We start from the raw sequence: 23,070 nt of genomic DNA on the forward strand, positions 1-23,070 counted from the left end.
TCAGAAATGTAAAACAAGGTTTGTGACACTATGTGATATGATTTGCTGCAGTTCTATAAATTTGAGTATTTTATCTCAAGGCTCATGTAGAAATTATGCGGTCATGAGCTTGGGGCCCTGGGGCGCACACAATTTCAATTTTGGGTCTCAAGTCAAAAAAGTTTAAGAAACCTGATTTAGAGAGAAAAAAACAACACACAGATTTCTATCAGACAAATTGTTTTAAATTGCTCGCTCGGTTTCTATGTTTTTTTTTATTACAATTTATGTAAAGGGCTAAAATTCACATCTTTTTCTAGTTCATCCAACTGTTTATGGCCACCCAATTCGACTGTTAACAGGCCATTAAATAGGCGTTATCAGTCGCTATAAGCACCATAGATGTTGGTCATTAGAGGCCTACTACACCAACTACGTTGTAAAAGTGAAAGTGAAACTTAGAAGCAACACATACTAGCATGTTGTAAAACTAAATGAAATGTCACAAACATGATCAAAAAGGCTTCTTTATAAAACTTCAACTTCTGTAGGTTTTGCCTTTAGGTTTTGGCAAAAAAAACTACAACTTCTTTAGGTTTAGGCAAAAAAACTAAAACTTTTTTCGCTCAAGGCAACAAAACTACAACTTCTTTAGGTTTCGACTTTAAAACTACAACTTCTTTCGGTTTAGGCAACAAAACTACAACTTCTTTAGGTTTCGGCAATAAAACTACAACTTCTTTTGGTTTAGGCAAAAAAACTACAACTTCTTTAGGTTTCAGCATTAAAACTACAACTTCTTTAGGTTTAGGCATCAAAACTACAACTTATTTCGGTTTAGGCAACAAAACTCAACTTCTTTAGGTTTCGGCATTAAAACTACAACTTCTTTTTCGCTCAAGGCAACAAAACTACAACTTCTTTAGGTTTAGGCAACAAAACTACAACTTTTTTCGGTTTAGGCAGCAAAACTACAACTTCTTTCGGTTTAGGCAACAAAACTACAATTTCTTTAGGTTTAGGAAATAAAACTACAACTTATTTAGGTTTAGGAAACAAAACTACAATTTTTTTTGATCAAGGCAACAAAACTACAACTTCTTTAAGTTTATGCAACAAATCTACAACTTCTTTAGGTTTAGGCAAAACAAACCCACTTAGTTAAGTTTAGAGAAAAATATTGTGTTTTGGGTTAAAATAACTACAAACACAAAGACAACTACACATTGTTTCACATGGGATGCGAACTTCGGTGTCCTTGGTGAAAACCCTGTATTTTGTGGAGTTTCACAGTGTCTATACTACAGCGCCTGACTTCCTGTCATAATTTCTAGAGGTCGCTGTCATGTTGTTTTATACCTTCTTTTGGTGATCTCCCATGTGAATAGATGATAAAACCTACTAGTGGTGCATAGTAGGTCCCTATTGATTCACATCTATGGGGATTATAGCAACTAATAACACCTATTTAATAGCCTCATAACAGTCTAATCGGCTGTTATGGCAGCACAGTAGTGAAAGAAAGTGTTTTAAATGTAGGTGTAAACTTACAGAACTATTCAAAAGGAATGGCAAAGTACTGGGAGTGTATGCAACTCTATTGCAATGGAATGCAAAACTATTGTAAACGTGTTGCAAGGCCTTATTGTTCCACTGACAATTGTTATACCCTCTTTGTCACCTCAGAATTTCCTTAGGAGTGGCATTACACAAAGCTTTACAGCTCTATCTGTGACATATGAGAAATGCATTTCATTTTATACTGGAGAGGAATGTAACAGCTTCTGGTAAAAACAACCTATTATCATTGGGACTGTTTCATTTCCAAACAATATTAGCTCATACGTTAGAATCTGGGTCTGTCCGCAGTCTGTAAAGATCTATATTCCCGCTTCGGACTGTAATTCCAGCTCTCTCTTCTTCATGTCCCTGGGCATGATTGCTCTGTTACATTTCATACTGCGGCAGTGCGATTGTGTCATGAGGTCCTGAGAATACAGTGCTGTGTACTGTGAAAAGATGTGTATCCACTGTGAAACATCAGGGAACCCATTACCTTCCCCTCTCGCCAAGGATTACATGGATCAGATATTGAAAAAAAAAAAACACTACAGTGGTATCCATCTAATGCATTTTTTGCACCTCTCTTACTATCCAACTTTCCCTCCCTTTTCTCTCATAATTTATCAACTTTCCTCTTCCTTTCCCTTCCTCACTATATTTCTCTGTCTCTCCAGGGCCAGTATTGTCCAGAAGAGAATCATTTATTTCCAGGACGAAGGCTCTCTCACTATTCGACTGTGTGAGAAAGGTAATGACAGCTGCCCATCATTTCCTCTTTTCATCCTTGACCGCCCATTATGGTGCCATTATCCCTTGTTCTATCTGTCGTTCCCCCCCAATTCTGAACAGAACATCTCCCAGTCTTTCATACCATGTTTAAAAGAATATGAGGCCAACAGAGGCAGCGGGGGAAACTGTGAGGACAACGAATTATGGATCTCCTGGGAGTCTCTGTGGGATTTAAATATTCCTTTGTGTTCCAACACAGAGCAGCGCCACAGTTTTTATGTTACCTGTGATTTCACTGAAGAGAAAAGTGCCAGAATTGGAAAGCTATCGCCCCCCCAAAATAAACAGTTGTGAGACAGTGAGGCGACAGGACTCTTTTAGCTCTGATGCACACGTCTATTGTACCATAAAACCCAGAGCCCGGACATATGGTTTTTCTAACTTATTCTCAGGGGAATTTGACTTTCATACAATCTTCCTCTCCTCACCGGAATCTAATTTTCCAGGCTATTATGCAAGCCAATCAAGCCACCCTGTTTCAATTTGCTGACTTAAGTTGGGTGCCTCCGATGTTTGACTCATCCTGCTATAACTTAGATGTCAAATGAGGATTTCTTTTCGAATAATTTGGAGACTCATAAATATTCAAGCACTCCCCTTGACCTATCTTTGCAAAACATTGGTTGAGGCTAATATTTGAATATTTATGAGTCTGCGTCAAAGCTGATCTGTCATTTAAATACCAGTTTATTCCAGGGATGTAATTTTGTGACATTCTCACTGGGTCCAAATTGTAGTCGGTTATCTGTTAATTTATGCAGGTGTGAATTTGTGTCAAAGCTTGCACACTGGCTGATCCCTATTTGTTTGCCATTTCTATCATTTATTTGGCTTGTGCACCTTGTCTACCCTTAAATCTTAACACGTGTGTTCTAATGTTCACGTCCTGTCTCCCTGCAGAGCATGTGTTCGGTGAAGCTACAGAGGCTCCTGTTATGGAGTGCTGCGCCTGCGGAACAGCCAAGTACAGACTCACCTTCTTCGGCAACTGGTCAGAGAAAGTACATCCCAAAGACTACCCAAGTGAGTTCAAACCATTGACCACTACCAGTCAAAAAAGTCTGGACACGCCACTGGGTTATGGTATAAAGGGTTTTGTTAGAAAATGACCCAGATAAAGAAAAACACTGTCAGAAAAATGGCCACAAAAATGGTGAGAAGCCTGGATAAGATCAGTGCTCCAGCACAGGTTATTCCCATACGCTGTAAATAACAAGTAAGCGTAGTCACCGTAACGTCGCCCATCGGTTTTTGGTCTGCCGTTTTGAAGCCCTCGAGTTCAGGCAATTTTGTCCGTCGACATTTTTGGTTCTTGATTGTCACCATCTTGGACTTTTGGAACCAGAAGTGACACGGGAGGGTGGAGTTAAGTACAACCGAATGCTGAATAAGACGTTTTAGGCGACCAAAAAGGTTATAATTCATTTTTTATTAACTGAAAACACACTGTAAAAGGGTTAAAGTTATAAGACAAAAACAAGGACAACTCCCAGACCGGACAACGCCGTGGTAGCGACCTGTCAATCACAAGGTAGCCACACCCTAAAGCATCCCCTGCTTTATGGTCTATCTGACTCTAAATGGGACCATAATTCACTAAATGAACATCATGCTGTATTGAAGAAGACTTGAAACTAGCGATTTAGACCATAAACTCATGTTTACAATGTTTACTGAGGTAATAAATCAAGAGAGAAGTAGGCTCATTTTCTCATAGACTTCTATACAATCAGACTCCTTTTGGCAACCAGAGGAGTCGCCCCCTGCTGGCTGTTAGAAAGAATGCAAGTTTAAGTCACTTCAGCATTGCCTTCACTTCTCTCGGAGATGCCCACTGGTTACTCCAAGTCAGTTTACTGAAATAACAACTGGTAAATAAACTGCTTGACATTTTGGGAAATACACCTATTTGCTTTCTAGTCAAGAGTCAGATCAATACAAAGCTGCAGTCACCTACTGGTTAGCTTAGCTTAGCATAACAACTGGAAACAGGCAGTGTGTTCCAATCCACGTACTTCCTGAAGTACACTTCTATGTAGTGCACTGACTTACACTTAATTGAGTAGTGTGTGAATTTCAACGGGGCAGGGTCGTCTCAAATGGAATACTCAGCGGCGCCTACCGGAAATGACGATCGCAACATTTGACCGCGGCTCGCTACCCGCCAAAATACAGTATCTTCTTCTTCTTCTGGGTTTTACGGCAGCTGGCATCCTATGTGTTGCACTGCTGCCTCCTTCAGGTTTTACCCGTCCACTACCCGCCAAAATATCTGCCTGCTTTGTTGATCCAGAATACACAGAAAATGAAATCAAATGAGTAGACGTGAAACGTTACAACTTCTATCTATAAGGTACGTTGTTCAGCACCGCAAAAGCTCCCGCATCATCTGCCGCCATTTTCACATGTTTGAATAGTGGTCGTGGTCCCGCCCCTTCTGCTACGTAGCCAAGATGGTGACAATTGAGTGTGAAAAGTGTCCAGCGTTCCACACTAAACGATTTGACCGTTTTGAGTACAACATCCGAGTACTTCGAGTGTACTGCATTTTGACATACTTCACAGTGTGAACGCACTTATGCACTCAAAATAGTAAGTGTAAGTACGGAAGTACGCGGATTGGAACACACTGAGGGAAACAGCTAGCTTGGCTCTGTCCAAAGCTAAGTGATGAATATGATGTATGTCCTTTCTTTAATCGGTACAAAAAACAAAAGTGTAAAAACAACAAGTTGCTGTGTAACGGGAGGTTATGTGCGGGACTATTTCTTGGCGAGACGCAGAGACTTCCTCTAGTCTCCACTGGCTGCCTGGCAACCTCCACTTTGTTACTGCTCCCAGCCAAGAAATAGTCCTGCACGTAACCCCCTGTAATGAGACAACCTGACAAAGAAAAATGCTGAATGACCAAAAAAAAAATACTGTTTATCATCCGTATCTGAAAACACTGATAAAGGACATGTCTTCCAGGACGAGCCAACCACTGGTCAGCTCTGATCGGTGCGTCTCACACCAGACGCTACGTGCTATGGGAGTACGGAGGCTACGCCAGTGAGGGCGTCCGTCAGGTCGCTGAGTTTGGCTCCCCCATCAAGATGGAAGAAGAGATTCGACAGAAGGTAGGATATCAGATTGAGCCTCTGCGGGTTCTCTGTCACTCTATTTTGTGATGTAACAGCACTATTTCCATGTCTTTCCGTGTGTTTTCTGACCCTCATATTGGACTAAACCCAAGTGCTAGTGGCAAAAAATGGGATACATTAAAAAGAAACATCATACTCAGACTCCAACCTTCACCAGTGCATACAGAATGTAGATACAGTTCCATCATTATATTTGCTCATGCCCCCCTGTCATTTGTCAGGGGCTATTACAACACTCTGAGAGGTTAATGACAGGCTGAGGCAATAAAAATCCAAAATGACACACACACACACACACACCATTCTCTAATTCCCCTCTGTCAAAATGACAGCTTCTGAATGTGCAATATAGTGAAATTCTCATTTCCACATTGGGCAAAGCGTTTACATAGCGACACAGGGCACGTTCATACTCTCACCCTCTCATTATCCTCCTCATTAAACCAGATGCATATCGACAGGGCGAGGTGCTGGATTGTGCTTAACTTCAGATTCCTTTGCAAAACATCAGCCCACTTCCTTTGAGTGAACTGTGCCTTTAGGGGATCAGATATTTTTGGAAGGAATCCACTGGATAGCACCCCGAGAGGACAGGCTGCTGCCTCAGTTCCTCCAGTGTGTGTGTGTGTTTGTGTGTGTGTGTAGAAATTGAACATAGCACTGACAGGAAAGTGTGCATGTGAGGACACGACTGAGAGATGTGCATGAGCATACTAGTGTGTATGTAGGCGAGTCAAATGCTCACTTGTCTCTTCAAATGTTTAAAGCAGCTGAAGGTAGAAATGGAGCAAATATGATTAAAAAAGGTTATTTTTATAAAACGGTCACTATATCCTGACAGTACTGCATGAGACAGGTAATCTGAAAAAAATCATATATCATGTTCCTCTGTGTCCTCCGGTGCTCCTAACAGCATCTGCGAGATTTCACAGGCCGGAGGAAAACAACCAATCAGAGCCGAGCTGGAGCCTTGTCGTCTCTGAGCAGCTGTCAATCACTCACAAACTCCGACCAAACGGTCAAACTAGGCAGTGCTGATCAAATATGAATCAATATTCTGTAATGGCTATTATTCGCATAAGCTGTTTTCAAAAACATCTCGTAGTGTACTGTTTAGCTGTAAAATGAGAAAGTTTGTGACCCGGCAGCCATGTTGAGATCAGTTGAGGAAATACCAGGCACCGCCCACCAGCAGGAGCACACTCTCTTATTTTACAGCTGAACAGTGCACTACAAGATGTTGGCTGCAAGAAATAGGTATTTGATCAGCGCTGCCTAGTTTGACCTTTTGATCGCAGTTCATGAGTGACTGACAGCTGCCTCTGTTGAATGATAAGCAAATAGGAACGCTCTCTCTCTCTGAAATGACCTGTGATTGGCCAAAGTCTCTACGCACAGGCTAGATGTTCTAAAGTCTGAAAACAGAGCCATGAGGAGGAGCAGAAGTCTAGTTTTCTCTCAGAACACTTGAATTACAATATGCTGAAAGATTTCTATGGAATTTTTGCCCAATGATGCCAAAACATACTGCCTACTGCAGGTTTAAAGGACGCAACAATTATGCACTGTGAGATGAAAGGCAATTGGCCAACAGATCATCAAACAGCTCAATCTTTATCACAGTTTTTTTTTATCAATGTTGTTGAATCCAAAATTCTTCAACATATTCTCATGTGGTTTGGTATCGTGATCATCCGATCAACAAGGGTTGCTAGTTTTCCATTAGCGAAGAGAACAACTATTGCCTGGTTTGATGGTACAGTAGGGGAACCAGGGAATGCAGTTGGTCAGATGAACATTTTTTTTCCACTTTTCAACAATAGTTTGAAGTTTGAATAAAAAGTGACGGGCTAGCTCTGAGTTCTATCTTAAAGGGGACATATCATGCTCATCTTCAGGTCCATACTTGTATTTTGGGTTCCTACTAGAACATGTTTAGATGCTTTAATGTTCAAACAACACATTATTTTTTCTCATACTGTATGTCTGAATATACCTGTATTCACCCTTTATCAGAAATGCTCCATTTTTTTTTTTTTTAAGTTATTTTTTGGGGGCATTTTTACCATTTTTATTGACAGTGGATAGAGTCTTGGAAAGTGGAGAGAGAGAGAGAGAGAGAGAGAGTGGATGCGGAAAGGGCCACAGGCCAGATGCGAACCCGGGCCACCACGGTCAGGACTGAGGCCTGTTACATGGGCGCCCGCTCTACCAACTGAGCTAACCAGGCGCCCAGAAACGCTCCATTTTAACGGAATGGCAATGGAATTGCGTTGCTAGGAAACAGCTTGGGTCCATGTTTTTCCTGTCAGCTGATGTCATTCACATACATTGCAACAGGAAATAAACTGGGACACATTTAGAATGTTTACGTTTAAAACTGTGAAATTGTGTAAATATTGTAGATTTCTGACATCACAAATAGCCAGAAATCCTGGCGGCTTGTTTCAAACGCACAGTTTCTGAATACGGGCTGTGTGTATTTATCTGTGGATTGAGCATTTTGATAGTTTAACAGTATTTATATAGAACTTAAATCTGCCTTATACTATAAAAGACATGGAAATCTCAATTTTTACAAGATGGGACCTTTAAAGGAACAGTGTGGACCATTTTAGGGGCTCTATTGGAAGAAATGGAATATAATATTCATAACTATGTTTCCATTAGTGTATAATCACCTGAATCTAAGAATGGTTGTGTTTTTGTTACCTTAGAATGACCTCAGTTGCAATCTGCAACCACACCACGAGATGCCACCAAATCCTACACACTGTCCCTTTAACCCGTTCTCTACCAGATGTGTTTCAGCCATGTTTCTCCCTTGTCTGTCTCCATTTTAATCTGTACAATTGTAATGACAGGAGAACAGCATTTCACTCACATATTGCACCTCCAAATGATGGCTGACAATTGGATACAGGAGGATCTGGTGGTGGAACCACCAATCCTCTGATTACTGAGTGACCGGCTGTACCTACTGATCTATACCTGTACATATAATTAATGGAATTAGTGTAAAATTACTCTTTCATATCTCTTTGTACTAGGCGTTGGAGGCAGTTTTGCAGGCATCACTGCTTAATTTGTCAGATATTTAATGTTTCTCAAATATAAACATCAGCATCTGGTTATTTGGTCAATATTCGGTTTCTCTAAGGATTTTCAAAAATGTATCGTATCACAGTATATAAGTATAAAATTTAGGGCTGTCAATCGATTAAAATATTTAAAACGCGATTAATCACATATTAATCGCACATTTTTTTATCCGTTCAAAATGTACCTTAAAGGGAGATTTGTGAAGTAAATTATATAATCTCTTACCAACATGGGAGTGGGCAAATATGTGACTTTATGCAAATGTATGTATATATTTAATATTGTAAATCAATTAACAACACAAAACAATGACAGATATTGTCCAGAAACCCTCACAGGTACTGCATTTAGCATAAAACAATATGCTCCAATCATAACATGGCAAACTGCAGCCCAACAGGCAACAACAGCTGTCAGTGTGTCAGTGTGCTGACTTGACTATGACTTGCCCCAAACTGCATGTGATTATCATAAAGTGGGCATGTCTGTAATGGGGAGACTCGTGGGTACCCATAGAACCCATTTACATTCACATATCTTAAGGTTAGAGGTCAAGGGACCCCTTTGCAAAAGGCCATGCCAGTTTTTCCTCGCCTAAATTTAGCACAAGTTTGGAGCGTTATGTAGCCTCCTTTGCGACTACCTATGACATGGTTGGTACCGATGGATTCATCCGGTTTTCTAGTTTCATAGGATGCCAGTATCTTCACTCTAGCTTTAAGACTCAGCCCGCTACAAACTGAAAATGCGTTGAAGAAATTAGTTCAGTTAAAACTAATTTGCGTTATTATTGCATTAACTTTTACAGCCCTCATATATTGTGCTTTTATCCATAGGGACCAAACCTAATGTATATTACATGTATGTTGCCCCTGTGTGCTGAGGTCCACAGTGTATGGCTGTCTCTGTGCGTCCTCTCTCTCTCTCTCTCTCTCTCTCTCTGCCTCTCTCGGCTCTGAAAGGTGTGCCCTGGCCATTTGCGAGGGAACAATAGTTTGTTGTTAGTGGGCTGTCAGTATGGTGTGTGCCTGTCAGTTTAGGTTTGGGCTGTTGTGTGGAGACATTAGAGGCTGACGGACGGCCCTAACTCCTCTCTTGGCTGGGTCTGTCTGTCTCTGGGGCTAACTCCCCTGACACAATGGAAACTTCAGCCTGTTACATAGCAGAATGAGATGGCTTGATTGTGTACTGTAGACTGGAATGTTAGCTATTGAGCTGTAGAATGAAACAGCTCGATTGTACACTGTACACTGGAATGTCAGCTATTGAGTTGTTGGACTTTGTAACTGGGGGTCTCGGTCTTGAGCTGGCAATAAAGGCTGGCATATTATTTTCCATTTGAGAAGAAGTATAGACCAACGTACAAATCCAAGAAAACGAGAAAGTAAAATGAAATCATTTTATTTTCCATTATAAAACATTAGACATAGTAATATTGGCCAGGGGGGCCGAGTCCAGGATCTGTCCAGATCTTCTGCAGACAAGCTGAGTAATTGTTCTATATTTATAAATTTGATATATATATATGGCCATACCAGTTTTTCCTCACCAAAATGTAGCGTAAGTTTGGAACGTTATTCATCCTCCATTCGCAACAAGCTAGTATGAAATGGTTGGTACCAATGGATTCTTTAGGTTTTATAGTTTCATATAATACCAGTATCTTCACTCTAGCTCTAAAACTGAGCCTGCTACAATCTAAAAATTGCAAGTGGCGTTAAAATGAATTTGCTTTAAAGGGACTGTTTGTAAGAATCAGAAATGTCTTGTTAACAGCGACACCTGTGGTCGTTAAGTCAACGAACGTCAGCGTCCGAAATGCTCTGCCAATGGTAAACAGTGTATTCTCCTGTTGGTATTGACTCTTGTTTTGAGTTGTTTCGTGGATTGGATGATTGAACTCTCTATCAGTAACAAGGAACAAACAAGACATAGACATAGACACAAGAAAAACAAAGTTTGGAAACTTGTGTTTGGTCGATTATTTCTCTGTTGTTACAATGCTAATGGTCATTGTATTTTACATCGTTGGAAAGCCTGTTTATTTACCTTCACAATGATGTCCAACTTGTAAGGATCATGCATTTGTGGGATGAGCAGCACAGCTGATTATGTGGGTAGCGCCCAAGAAATATTTGCCAAAATGCTCCGTCAATGGTAAACAGTGTATTCTCCTGTTGGTGTTGACTCTTGTTTTGAGTTGTTTGGTGGATTGGATGATTGAACTCTCTATCAGTAACAAGGAACAAACAAGACATATTGGCTATTTGACACTTTATTCATTTAATACACCGTCAGGAGCCTCAGTAGCAGTGGAAGATCCATATGCAGCCACAACAGCCTGGCACCTCTTCCTCATGCTGGTCACCAACCTGGTCACACGTTGCTGTGGGATGGCGTTCCATTCCTCAACCAAGATTCGTTGCAGGTCAGCCAGCGTGGTTGTGTCGGTCACTCTAACACGTACAGCACGCCCAAGCTGATCCCACAAGTGTTGAGTTGGGTTAAGGTCTGGACTCTTGGCAGGCCGTTCCATTCTCTCTACTCCCACATTGTGGAGGTAGTCTGTGATAACCCTGGCTCTGTGGGGGTGAGCGTTGTCATCTTGGAGGATGAAGTTAGGTCTCAGATTGTGGAGATATGGGATCGCCACTGGCTGCAGAATCTCATCCCGATATCTCACTGCATTGAGATGGCCTTCAATGATGACAAGCCTTGTTTAGCCAGTGAGGGAGATGCCCTCCCCCCACACCATGACACTGCCCCCACCAAAAGCTGTTACTCCATCGGTTCAACAATCAGCATAGCGTTCTCCACGTCGTCTCTATACTTTCACCCTGCCATCCAACTTTGGCAGACAGAACCTGGACTCATCACTGAACATGACATTCCCCCACATGTTCAGGTTCCATTGTCTGTGTTGTCGACACCAGCACCAATGGGCCTGACGGTGAAGGGCAGTCATTGCAGGCTTCCTGGTAGTCTTATGAGAATACACTGTTTACCATTGGCAGAGCATTTCGGCAAATTTTTCTTGGGCGCTCCCCACATAATCAGCTGTGCTGCTCATCCCACAAATGCATGATCCTTACAAGTTGGACATCATTGTGAAGGTAAATAAACAGGCTTTCCAACGATGTAAAATACAATGCCAATTAGCGTTGATACAACAGAGAAATAATCCACCTAACACAATTTTCCAAACTTTATTTTCCCAGTTTATATGTATCCATTAGCATCCCAGAATGACTGTATTTTCCATCAAGTTTGTGTAGTGTGTGTCCTCGTGCACATGCACACACTTTACCTTGTAGATAAAACAGTTGTATGGTTGTTGAAAGAGATATTAAAGTTATCTTTTCAAGGTTTTAGACACAAACTAAAGCACACACATACACATTCACAGCTTTTCAATTCTCTGGGGTGTCCAAGTTCAGACTGGGTGAACATCGAAGTGGTTGCTCTAAAGGTGGGAAGCCGACATGGGTCAGTAATCCCTGTCTTAGCTGAGAATCCCAACCATCCAGAGGAGCAATCAGCTGTGGTGATGTGTGGACAAAGCCTTAAGACCAACCTCTCCAGCCCAAAGCAGACCTCGGCTCCCCCTAACTAACACAGGCCCAGGCCCGGCACAAGACAGGCAGACTGGCAGACAGACGCACACAAAAAAGCAGGGAAGACGAGGCCTGAGAGCTCTCACTGTGATGATGTGAGTACAAGCCAGAACACCTCTCACAGAGGTGCTTCTTCAAACTTGTCTGCGCCGCAGCACACTGCAGGAAGACGTCATATTGTAGAGTCAGAAACTCATGAGGCAGCATTTAATAACCAGGGAATTACCCACGGGTAGCAAATATTGAGATGCTGAATAGGTGTTGACATACAGTGACCAGATGTCCTGATTTGTCTGGGATTTGGTTTCAAGCTAGGTGTCCAGAGTCCCGACAAATATCTGTAAAACACACAAATGTCCCGGTTTTCAACAGTCACTACAAAATTGTGCTTATTAATTAATTGTGCTTGTTATAGTGTTTTTTATCCAGAAAAAAGGGAAGCTCCCCCATTCACTTGTATAGGGTTACAGGCCAGTCTTGCCCTGTCCAATATGGCGCCCACGTTGAAGCGTCCAATGCGGCGTCTTTGTATACATGTCTATGATCAAGAGGACTCACGTAACTTGAACTCTGACCGGAGAGTCAACCAAACAGACCCCAAGTCAAATCACACTTATGTCTGATCTAACGTTACCTATTTCATAACAGGTGATAATAATAAACAACTCTCCTACTAATACGTCATATGATAATGGTATCTGGTGGTCGGACTCTGCAGGAGTCTTGTATAGGCACCAGGAATGTACAAACAATGCGAAATCTACGTTGATTATAGCGGCTGCCGAAGCGGTTTTGCCCCCTGAATGTGCACACACCCAGTGATGTCTGTATACAAGAAACCCGTCTATATCTTACCAGCGTAAACCTCCAAAGGACAACAGTAAAACTTGAGTTGTTTGTTGATTACTTTGCAAAATCATGACCTAAATCTATCGTCTCCTGCTTGTTTGTTTAACTTGGCCATCACGCCGTCCATCAAATTCCCCCTGCATGTGAGCACAAAGGCCCGTCAGACAGGGCCCGACACGCATGAGCTTGGAAAATATGTGTGATAAAGCTCATTTTGAAAGGCTTCAGGCACATATCAGTTCATACCACAGCGCATACACACAGCACGTCGCTGCACACACCAGCTGAGAGTCACAGCTCTGACTACTGTCTGAAAATAGATCTCTCTAAATGCTGGCACCATTGACTAGCAGCATTCAGCTGCAGGTTTAAACGTGCCAAGATCCTCAAGTGCTTTTGTCAGTTCACTGAAGCTGTCAGAATAAGGTGCACATCCTTTATAGACAAATAGAGCTGCGTGGTGAGGACTATACTCACCTATAAACTAGATGAAAGGTGTTCGTTTCAACTTGGTTTCAACTTATCTGTGCACTAGTCAGAAATGTATTCCCATTTAAATGAAACATTGATTGGAAATTGTCTTGATGTGTGCTCGGGGTAGACAAAAACAATACAGCAAAACACATCAACAGTACAATACAAATACACATCGGCATAGACATATAAAAATTACTCTAGCAAGATACATAAAGCATCAGCATGAACATATAAAAAATACTCTAACAGTATAAAATAAAAGACAATCGAGAATTGATAAAAATGATCAATAATCCCTCCAAAATACCACATTAACACACCAAGACCTTGAGGAACACCATAGCAAAAGCCATGCTGTGATTTGGGATAAAAAACTTTTGACATTTCAAGATTTCTGCAAGAATTGCATTTTTCGGCAATTGGATGTCAATCTAGCTACGAAAACCATCCATCCTCTGAATGCTCTAGGTCTCTAGTTTGATCCATCCAGCCTCTGAATGCTCTAGGTCTCTAGTTTGATCCATCCATCTTCTGAATGCTCTAGGTCTCTAGTTTGTGGCTGTAAAGTTTCATGAGGCTGTGATTATCCTAGAGGTCACCACAGGTCCTTTTATACAGTGAGCACAAGTTTCCAAAAATGGTCTCGCTACAGTGAAATGGCTACTATCGGGACTAACATCATCACACATGAATACATTTGGACTCATTGGATCCACCAGAGTCTCAGCTTTACAGTGAGACCCAGTATTTATGTAATTTCAAGACTGTTTAGGGACCCCAGTATGCAGAAATATTCAAATACACCATTTTAAAATAGTTGAAAAGAACACATTTATACTGCGTGCAAAAGATTGCATGTTTTTTTTGCCCCAAACTGCATGAGATTATTAGTGGACATATCTGTAAAGGGGAGACTCGTGGGTACCCAGAGAACCCATTTACATTCACATATCTTGAGGTCAAAGGTCCAAGTACCCCTTTGAAAATCGCCACGCAAGTTTTTCCTCGCAAAAATTTAGGCTAACTTTGTAGCGTTATTTAGCGTTCTTCCCGACAAGCTAGCACGACTGGGAGTGTGTTCCAATCCACGTACTTCCAGAAGTACACTTCAATGTAGTGCACTTTGTACACTCTACTCACTTGAGTAGTGCGTAAATTTCAGCGGGGTAGGGTCATCTCAAATCGAATACTCTGCGGCTCACTGACCGGAAATGACGATCGCAACCTTTGACCGCGGCCCGCTACCCGCCAAAATATCTTCTGAAAAAAATGAAAGCAGAGTGTAAATTACGTTTCCAACGTCGTCGCCTACGTCTACGATGTGTCCTCCTGTTGGCTGAAAATGCACCAGTATGTTTACGTATTGTATTGTTTTATCCTGTTATCTATGTATGTTTGAATAGTGGTCGTGCTCCCGCCCCTTCCGCTACGTAGCCAAGATGGCGACAATTGAGTGTGTAAAGTGTCCAGCGTTCCACACTCAACGATCTGACCGTTTTGAGTACAACATCCGGGTACTTTGAGTGCACTGCCTTTTGCCGTATTTCCCAGTGTGAACACACTTATGCACTCAAAATAGTGTAGTACAGAAGTACGCGGATTGGAACACACTGATGGTTGATACCGATGGATTCCTTTTTCTAGTTTCATATGATAGCAGTATGCTCACTCTAGCTCTAAAACTGAGCTCTCTACAACCTCCGGAAGACAGAATATCTGCCGGGGCCCACCGGCGAGTTGTCGGAGTGTTAAGGGGTTTTGGCCCTCACTACCTCGGGATATGTGTTGTTACGGTAATGAGTAGTTCTGCTTTTACCACTACGCAAAGTTTTTCCTGAAGGAAGGTTGACAAAAAGTGCATTGACTGGATGAGAGGGGTCTCTGATTATTTTCAGACCCATCCTAAGCATGCGGGTGTCAGAGATGTTTGGTAAATTGTGACCAATGGTTTTTGATGCAGCTTTCACTACCTTATTAAAGCCCCTTCCTGTCATCGGCTGAACCGTTTCCATACCACATTGTGATAGATGCTGCCTGCAAATGGGACCTGTAAGATTGTGGTTACTACATGGGAAGTCATGTTTTTACATATTTTAATTTCACCAGGAAATCCTTTGAAAGAGAATCTCTTTCCTGAGAGACACCTGGGCCAAAACAGCACACCAGTTACAGTTTAACTAGAAATAAAACACAACCCACAAGAAAGAAACTAAATCCAGCTCAAATAAATCAGGAGCATTTCTCAGTGACATGGCTTTACATTTTCACAAGGGGACTCGATTATTAAAATGTAGTATGCTCTGTAGATTATTAAATCCAGGGAGCAAAGTAGGAGAAGATTTTTTTTTCTCCAGCTCAGTGCAAACCCTTGGAACCTGGTAAGGAAGCCGTCTGGTGGAACAAAGCTGAAGGCTGCTGGAGGTCTGTGTCACGAGATTACATATATCTTGTATATTACATATATATATAACTAAATAATTATAATGCAAGGAACCTATAATATATATATATATATATATTCCTTGAAGTAATGGAGGAAATGCAAAGGCATAATGACAGAGGAAAAAGATGTGGCTGTCGAGAATAAACTTTTATTAATCTTGGTTTTTGGCCGTCCCATCTTGGGTTTTTTGCTCAACAGAATGTAAAGTACGAAAGTAATACAGAATGCTGAATAAGGCATTTTTAGGCAACCAAAAAGGTTATAATTAACTTGCATGAACTGAAAACACACTGTGAAAGGGTTAAAGTTGTTAGACAAAAAAAACAACTCCCAGACCGGACAATCAGGTAGCCCCGCCCTAAAGCATCCCCTGCTTTATGGTCTATCTGACTCTAAATGGGACCATAATTTACTAAATGAACATCATGCTGTATTGAAGAAGACTTGAAACTAGTGATTGAGACCATAAACTCATGTTTACAATGTTTACTGAGGTAATAAATCAAGTGAGAAGTAGGCTCATTTTCTCATAGACTTCTATACAACCAGAGGAGTCGCCCCCTGCTGGCTGTTAGAAATAATGTAGGTTTAAGGCACTTCTGCATTGGCTTCACTTCACAGACCCCGGAGTTGCCCGCTGATTTCCACTGACCTGCTAAATATATTAAAGGTCCCTTATTGTAAAAAAATTAGATTTTTATGTTTTTAATATTATAAAGCAGATTTAAGTCCTATATAAAATACTGTGAAAGTATCGAAAGCGCTCAATATACAGAGAAATACACAGTATTTCACAGAAATTGTGCATTTGAAACAAGCCGTTTCTGTCCATTTGTGATGTCACAGATGTACAATATTTAGACCATTACACGGTTTTAAACGTAAACATTCTAAATGTGTCCCAGTTTATTCCTGGTTGCAGTGGATGTGTATGACATCAGCTGACAGGAAGTAAACATGGACCCAAACTGTTGCCAGGTAACGCAATTCTGTTGCAATTCCGCTGCAATTCCGTTGAAATGCACTAAAACGGAGCATTTCAGACAGAGGGTGAATACAGGTATATTCAAGCAGACAGTATGAGGAAAATAAAGTTTTTTTTAACATTACAGCATGTAAACATGTTTTAGCAGAAACACAAAATACGTCATGCTCATTTTGCATGAGCACGATATGGGACCTTTAAGTGTCAATAACTTCACCTATGTTGTTTCCAAAATTTTCCAGAATTCCGCATGACGAGCATATGTTACATATAGATAGAGAGGATGTGCTTATAACTATATAATCAGCATGATTAATACAGCTGACGTGCCGGCGTCGCCTATTATTTTTACATTTGGCCACGCTCACAAATCAAATGCCCGCCCTCTGATTCATGTCTGCCGCCGGATCTGCTTGAGGCAATTTATCAGATTTCGCGTAGCTGCATCTGGAGCCATAAAAGGCTTTATAGGACAGGCCTGGAACACTAAATACCAGAGTTCTAAATACACAAAAATTGATGAAGGCAACAACTTCTCTTAAATCACTTTGTTCGCTTCACTTAAGAACAAATTAGATTACACAAGTTCTTGCATGAGGCCCAGAAAAGGAGCCTTCTTCAGATGTGCTTCACCACAAATAACTCTTGACTGATCCATGTATAGAAAGCCTCCAGATGTATTGTTTTCATACGGCATGTGCCAACATATGTGATTTTTCATTTTGAAATATATAAAGCACACAGTGCTTGAGGTGCCGTTACTCCTCTCATTCACATGTTGGCGTGTGTATTGGCCGGTATCAGCAATCTCTTGCCACTTATTCCTATTTATTCATTATTTCTTTAAACACGTTTTACTGTGTCAGTCATAATCAGCTGTGATTTTATTAATATTATTATACTTGAGCTATGCATCTTCTATAGTAGACCCTATAATACTCCAATATTGTTCCAACTGGAACATTGTAGGGTTAAGGTGGTGTGTTTGTATATAGTGTTAATACTTAAAGTGCTTTCCTGTGTTATTTGTAGTATCTCTCTATAATATATTATGGGATGTCTAGAGCCTGGAATCAACAGCAGCCAGCCAGACAGGCAGGTACACATGCAGAGCTGAGGTGTGTGAGCTCTTCATTCAGGTTTTAAGAGCAGTGTATCAGTCAGGATGCTCCTACATATTATACAGAGACACATTCTGAATTTCAACAGTGAATAAAAGATACTAGGAGATGTTGAGTTTGGGGGTCCTCCCTCAAGAAAATGTGAAGGTTTTTGACATAAAACTTTGCAATTTTAAATAATTTTGGACCATTATTATTACTAATTAGGCTTAATGATTATTTTTATTATTTATCACAGCCTTTGTCTGAACATTCAATTCTCCTGGAAGTGTTTGCCCTGTAAAATCATATTGTATAAATTAGAAGAGCAGATTCAGAAAACCTTTAAATAATATTTCATTAATTCTATTTGTTCACAAATAAAAAAGTTCTGACGAACAGTTCACTCATTATTTTACAAAAGGACATAAACATTGTATTGATGAATAAGAGCGCCCTCGTTCTCACCCTCCCTCTCCCGTGCCGTCCGTTGGCTCGTCCAGATGCTCCCCACGTAGTTTTTGTGTTCATACTAGGGATGTTAATAATTAACCGTTTAACCATTAACCGACATTAAGCATCTAAACCAATTAACACTATCGGCTAAAAAGGTTAAAAGAAATGTTAATAATTAATTAAAAAGCTGAGAAAAACATGTCACTTTAAGGAGAAAAGCTGGTCCACCTTAAGAGGCGTTACAGATACAGGAAGTTGGCTCCCATCTATAGCTCACTTGAGCGGAGGAGATGTACTGTAGCCTCGTAGCATTTATTCACCGACAAATAAACTGTACACACACTGTCTGCTACAGCTACGTTCACAGCTAGAACGCCACCGACAGCACACACACGGTCTATCGGAAACTCGCTGAAGTTACGCCGCGCTGACAGACCGTATGTGTGTGACAATGTTGAGCACGAAGCTACCAGCAGAGCTAGAGATGCTAACGTAGCACAAACACACACACTGTTTTGTCGGACAATCGCTATCGTTAATCCGGGCAGACAAAGTATTGTTACGGCGGGCAGACACACAGCTGACAACCTGCTAAACTAAACTAAATGTGCGGTGGAGACTTTTACTGGGAAAGTGGCTGCATGTCCGCGACACTACACGCAGCATCGTAGCTGCTAAGTTAGCGCTCCTGGACGGTGAACTGGGGACTCGGTTGTCTGTTGTGCTCGTACACTGCAGCTGGTACACAAAAATCTTGTCGGTTAACAGTTAATAATCAGTTAACGAGGGTCGGTTATCGGTTAAGAACATTTTTCAAAATTAGCATCCCTAGTTCATACTGCTTACACCTCTTCCTGACATACAGCGACCGAGCAAACTCTTCCGAATATAGCGCGAAAAATTGTCCAGATACTCTAAGAGCAATGTCACTTTCTATTACATAGAAAGCGCGATATGACTGTCAGCGTTGATTTTGACTAATGAAAATAGGTTTGAGGTGTGCGAAACTTTGCATAAATAGAGCCAGGGTGAGTGGTTTGTCAAACAAGCGACGCGTCGCTCAGCCTGTTGGCTGAAGCACGGAGCAGGTTAGGACATCTTCATTTGGGAAAAACTGAAACAATCTGATGTTCGCTCGTTCGCATCGTGTCCAGTTAGGAAGAGGTGTTGTGAGATGCCACGCAAATATGCTGGTGCTGCCCCGTTATGAATCACCCAGAGAACCTGATGGAGCGGGCAGAGAAGAGTACCGGCAACTTGTGAGAAGTTCCGGTGCGCAAGAAAAAGTCGTTATTCTAAGGAGTAAAATGTAGAAGTGGCGGTACTGCGTATCGGTGAGTACCAGCGCACTTCGAGCACTGATGGCACACACAATACTTCTAGCTCAGGGGTGCACACACTTTTTCAGCATGCGAGCTACTTATAAAATGACCAAGTCAAAATGATCTACCTACTATAAAAATACAAAACATATATTTATTCATAAATATATTGAGTATTCTTTATATGTACAATATATGTTGGTGTACCTTGCATAACTGCATGAACCCATATTGTATAATATAACTCTGTACATTTTTTGTCATTACCTTACTCTGATGACTTGCACTGAATGGAATCAGCCAGGGATGCATAGTCCGGACAGTAGCTGCTGATAGCCAGCCTCAAGCACACTTCCAAATGATCATCAGTCAAGGTGGAACTGTATTTGGACTTAATAATCTTCATGTGGGAAAAGGCTGACTCGCATAAATAAGTGGAGCCGAATAATGTAGTCAAGGAGGTAGCACATTTCCTCATGTTGGGGTACTTTTCCTCTGTGAGTAAGTTCCAGAACTGTCCATGAGCCATGGACTTAAGCTGAATGTCAGCTTGTAGTGTCAAAATCTCATCCTCCACTCCAGATGAGTTCAGGTGAAACAGTGTTGCAATTTTTGATGCAAGTGAATCAGCCTCAGCATCTTCCCGAAAAGGGTAGCACATGAATGTAGCGACTGGCTCCAGTAAAACAAAGTCTTGAAAGCGTCTGTCAAACTCTGACAGACAGTTCTCAATCTGCTCTGATAGGCTGACGTCTATTTTTAAATTTATTTATTTATTTATTTATTTTTTTAAAATTATTATTTTTTTTTTTAATGCCATGCGATCTACCCACACTACCTTTGCAATCGACCGGTAGATCGCGATCGACGTATTGGGCACCCCTGTTCTAGCTTATATCAAGCCAAGGAGAGTTGCCTGCGCTCGTTTTGAATGAAGTGTCAGTAGGTTAAGAAGGGACAGATGTGTCCCTTTGTCCAGAAGAACTAAAAGTTTCTTTTTAATGTCACCATTGTCTTACTCAAGAAACAAAATTACACTGCACATCTAATTATTTATCGCTTGGAAATGTCACAAGCAGCCGAGAGTGTCTAACGATCACGTGACTCGAGGTTGTTAAAACCTGAAGAGCTGCTGACCAAGGAGTAAATCCACAACCCTCTTAATGCCAAAGTGCACTGAGGACAAAATAAAAAAAAGTGTAGCTACCTAATTATTAGTCCCTGTGAAATGCCACATGCTCTCAACCAGGTGTGATCACGCAGACGGCGAAATGTCAAGAGCTGCCGACCAATGAGCCGTTTGTCTCGACTTTAATGGGGAGAAGTGTGATCACAGGCCCCGCCAATTACATTCTAATGAAGTTAATGTAATTCTCTGCCTCAATAGTGATTTCTGCATCTAAAATCTCAAGGTCTGCCGCAGCTGGCTCGCTCCACAGTTGCAGTCTTGCTCACCTCTAAAAGGATTTGTCAATCGGGTTCCTCTTCTTTCTTTCCGTGTGCATCGCTCAGCGGGCGCCTGCCAGTCATGGATACAGCTGTTGTGAATTGCCATTTGACGTGCGATTCTTTTGTGCGGAAGCTTAACATGTTTTAAAAACTCAGCTTTTAGCACAGTAGGGAGCAGTCAGTAGCTCACCTTTTCCTTTTAAAACAGGGAGACAAAGGAGGCAGGAGTATAAAGACAGGTGGACACACAGCAGCAGACTTTTCCCTCCAAACGTTGCCCCGAGCCACAGGTCTGGCCACATATTGCCCTGGGCTGATACCTATCAGGCCACTCTGGGGAAACGCTGCAGCTGATATTTCCTCTGTACAAAGCGACTCTTCTTTCCATTACAAAGTTTCAGCCAGACAAAAAAGAAATGTGAAATGTGTCACCATGACCTTCTCTGTGCGTGGAGATCGGCTTTCTACCAGCGGGCTACCTCTGGGTCTGTGAATTGAAGCCAATGCCAAAGTGCCCTTAAACTTGCATTCTTTCTATGAGCCAGCAGGGGGCGACTCCTCTGGTTGCCTCTGGTTAGAGAAGGAGTCTGATCGTATAGAGAGGCGAAGTCCCACCCCTTCCGGTGGACCTCATGGGACCTTATTTCGGAAAAAATAATATATGGTAGTCAACGGCAAGAGACAAATATTTATATGGTCCTGTTTGAATTGCGTCATGAATCACACATCTGATGTTTGTCAATTTAAAAGATCATTTTGCAAGTCCAGAAAGTCTCAGTTTGTCGTAGTAACATTTAGTTTAACCGCTCAGTGAACTACATCTCTCGTCTCGCACAATATACGTCACCAACACTAGCTAGCTAACCAAGCTATGTTCCACGCACAAATGTAACGTTATCTGACCTGATGTGTTTTATCAGAGACTCCTGGTCTTTTTACCAGCCAGGAAGAGAAAGAAGGATCAGACCCGTTACTGGTGTGAGTTCATCCCAGTATGAAACACACAGACATCGTAGCTTCAGCAAGAGAGACGTCATTACGCGACTTTAGGTGCGTCGTGAGGTCCCACGGTGGTCCGCCGGAAGGGGTGGGGCTTTGCCTCTCTATAGAACTCTATGAGAAAATGACCCTACTTCTCACTTGATTTATTAGTCAGTCGGTAGTCATGTGACTCGTTAGTATCGTCAGTCACGTGAGTTGGTAGTATCGTCAGCACCGTGAGTCGCTAGTCAGTGAAGCTAACATCAACCACGACCGTTTTCTAACCCTAACTAATACCCCTTTCACACCGAGGACCCAACCAGGGTTGATTGTGTGTATGAAAGGGTTAACCCACGTCGACTGACTCGGCTACCCGACCCAGGTCGAGAGGTGGGTCAGACCAACGTCTATTCGGTTGCAAATGAGGGCGCGCGGTCCGTGACGCAACTGTCACAGGTCGCCGTAGCTCAAACAAATGGTGCGACGGTAGCAGGGATGTTTTCAGACACACCTCTGGTGTGTCTGAAAACAGAAGAAAAGAGGAAGAAAAAAGCGGTATATGACGGGACGGTGAGGGACAACGTAGTGTAATGTTAAACGAACATAAACAAGGCTGCTGAATGAGAGAGGCAGTCGCTGTTATGTTACACGGAAACACACCGCGTCGCCGACCACCGCACCATACCGCCGGCTAGGAGCTCATCTGTTTTTAAAGCGTGTTTGCACATTTTCTATTTGTAACATTGCCATTTTAACTTTTTATTTTTCCAAATAAACCTGCAAAAGGTCCCATCTGTTATAAAGTAACAAACCCAGTC

General features: G+C 41.7%; 2 protein-coding genes across 2 annotated transcripts in view; both read left to right on the forward strand.

Annotated features, from left to right (window-relative positions):
• The window catches only part of LOC119486724, a 1,187,645-nt gene that overhangs the window by 609,732 nt on the left and 554,843 nt on the right, over positions 1 to 23,070 (forward strand). The window lies entirely within an intron of this gene.
• The window catches only part of LOC119487023 (spondin-1-like), a 164,677-nt gene that overhangs the window by 61,971 nt on the left and 79,636 nt on the right, over positions 1 to 23,070 (forward strand). The window contains exons 4-6 of the mRNA XM_037767648.1: positions 2,217 to 2,290; positions 3,232 to 3,354; positions 5,302 to 5,450. Of these exons, the coding sequence (XP_037623576.1) occupies positions 2,217 to 2,290; positions 3,232 to 3,354; positions 5,302 to 5,450 (346 nt within the window). The remainder of the gene's footprint in view (positions 1 to 2,216; positions 2,291 to 3,231; positions 3,355 to 5,301; positions 5,451 to 23,070) is intronic.

This window comes from Sebastes umbrosus, chromosome 4, assembly GCF_015220745.1.
Source record: "Sebastes umbrosus isolate fSebUmb1 chromosome 4, fSebUmb1.pri, whole genome shotgun sequence".
NCBI classification, from domain to species: domain Eukaryota; kingdom Metazoa; phylum Chordata; class Actinopteri; order Perciformes; family Sebastidae; genus Sebastes; species Sebastes umbrosus.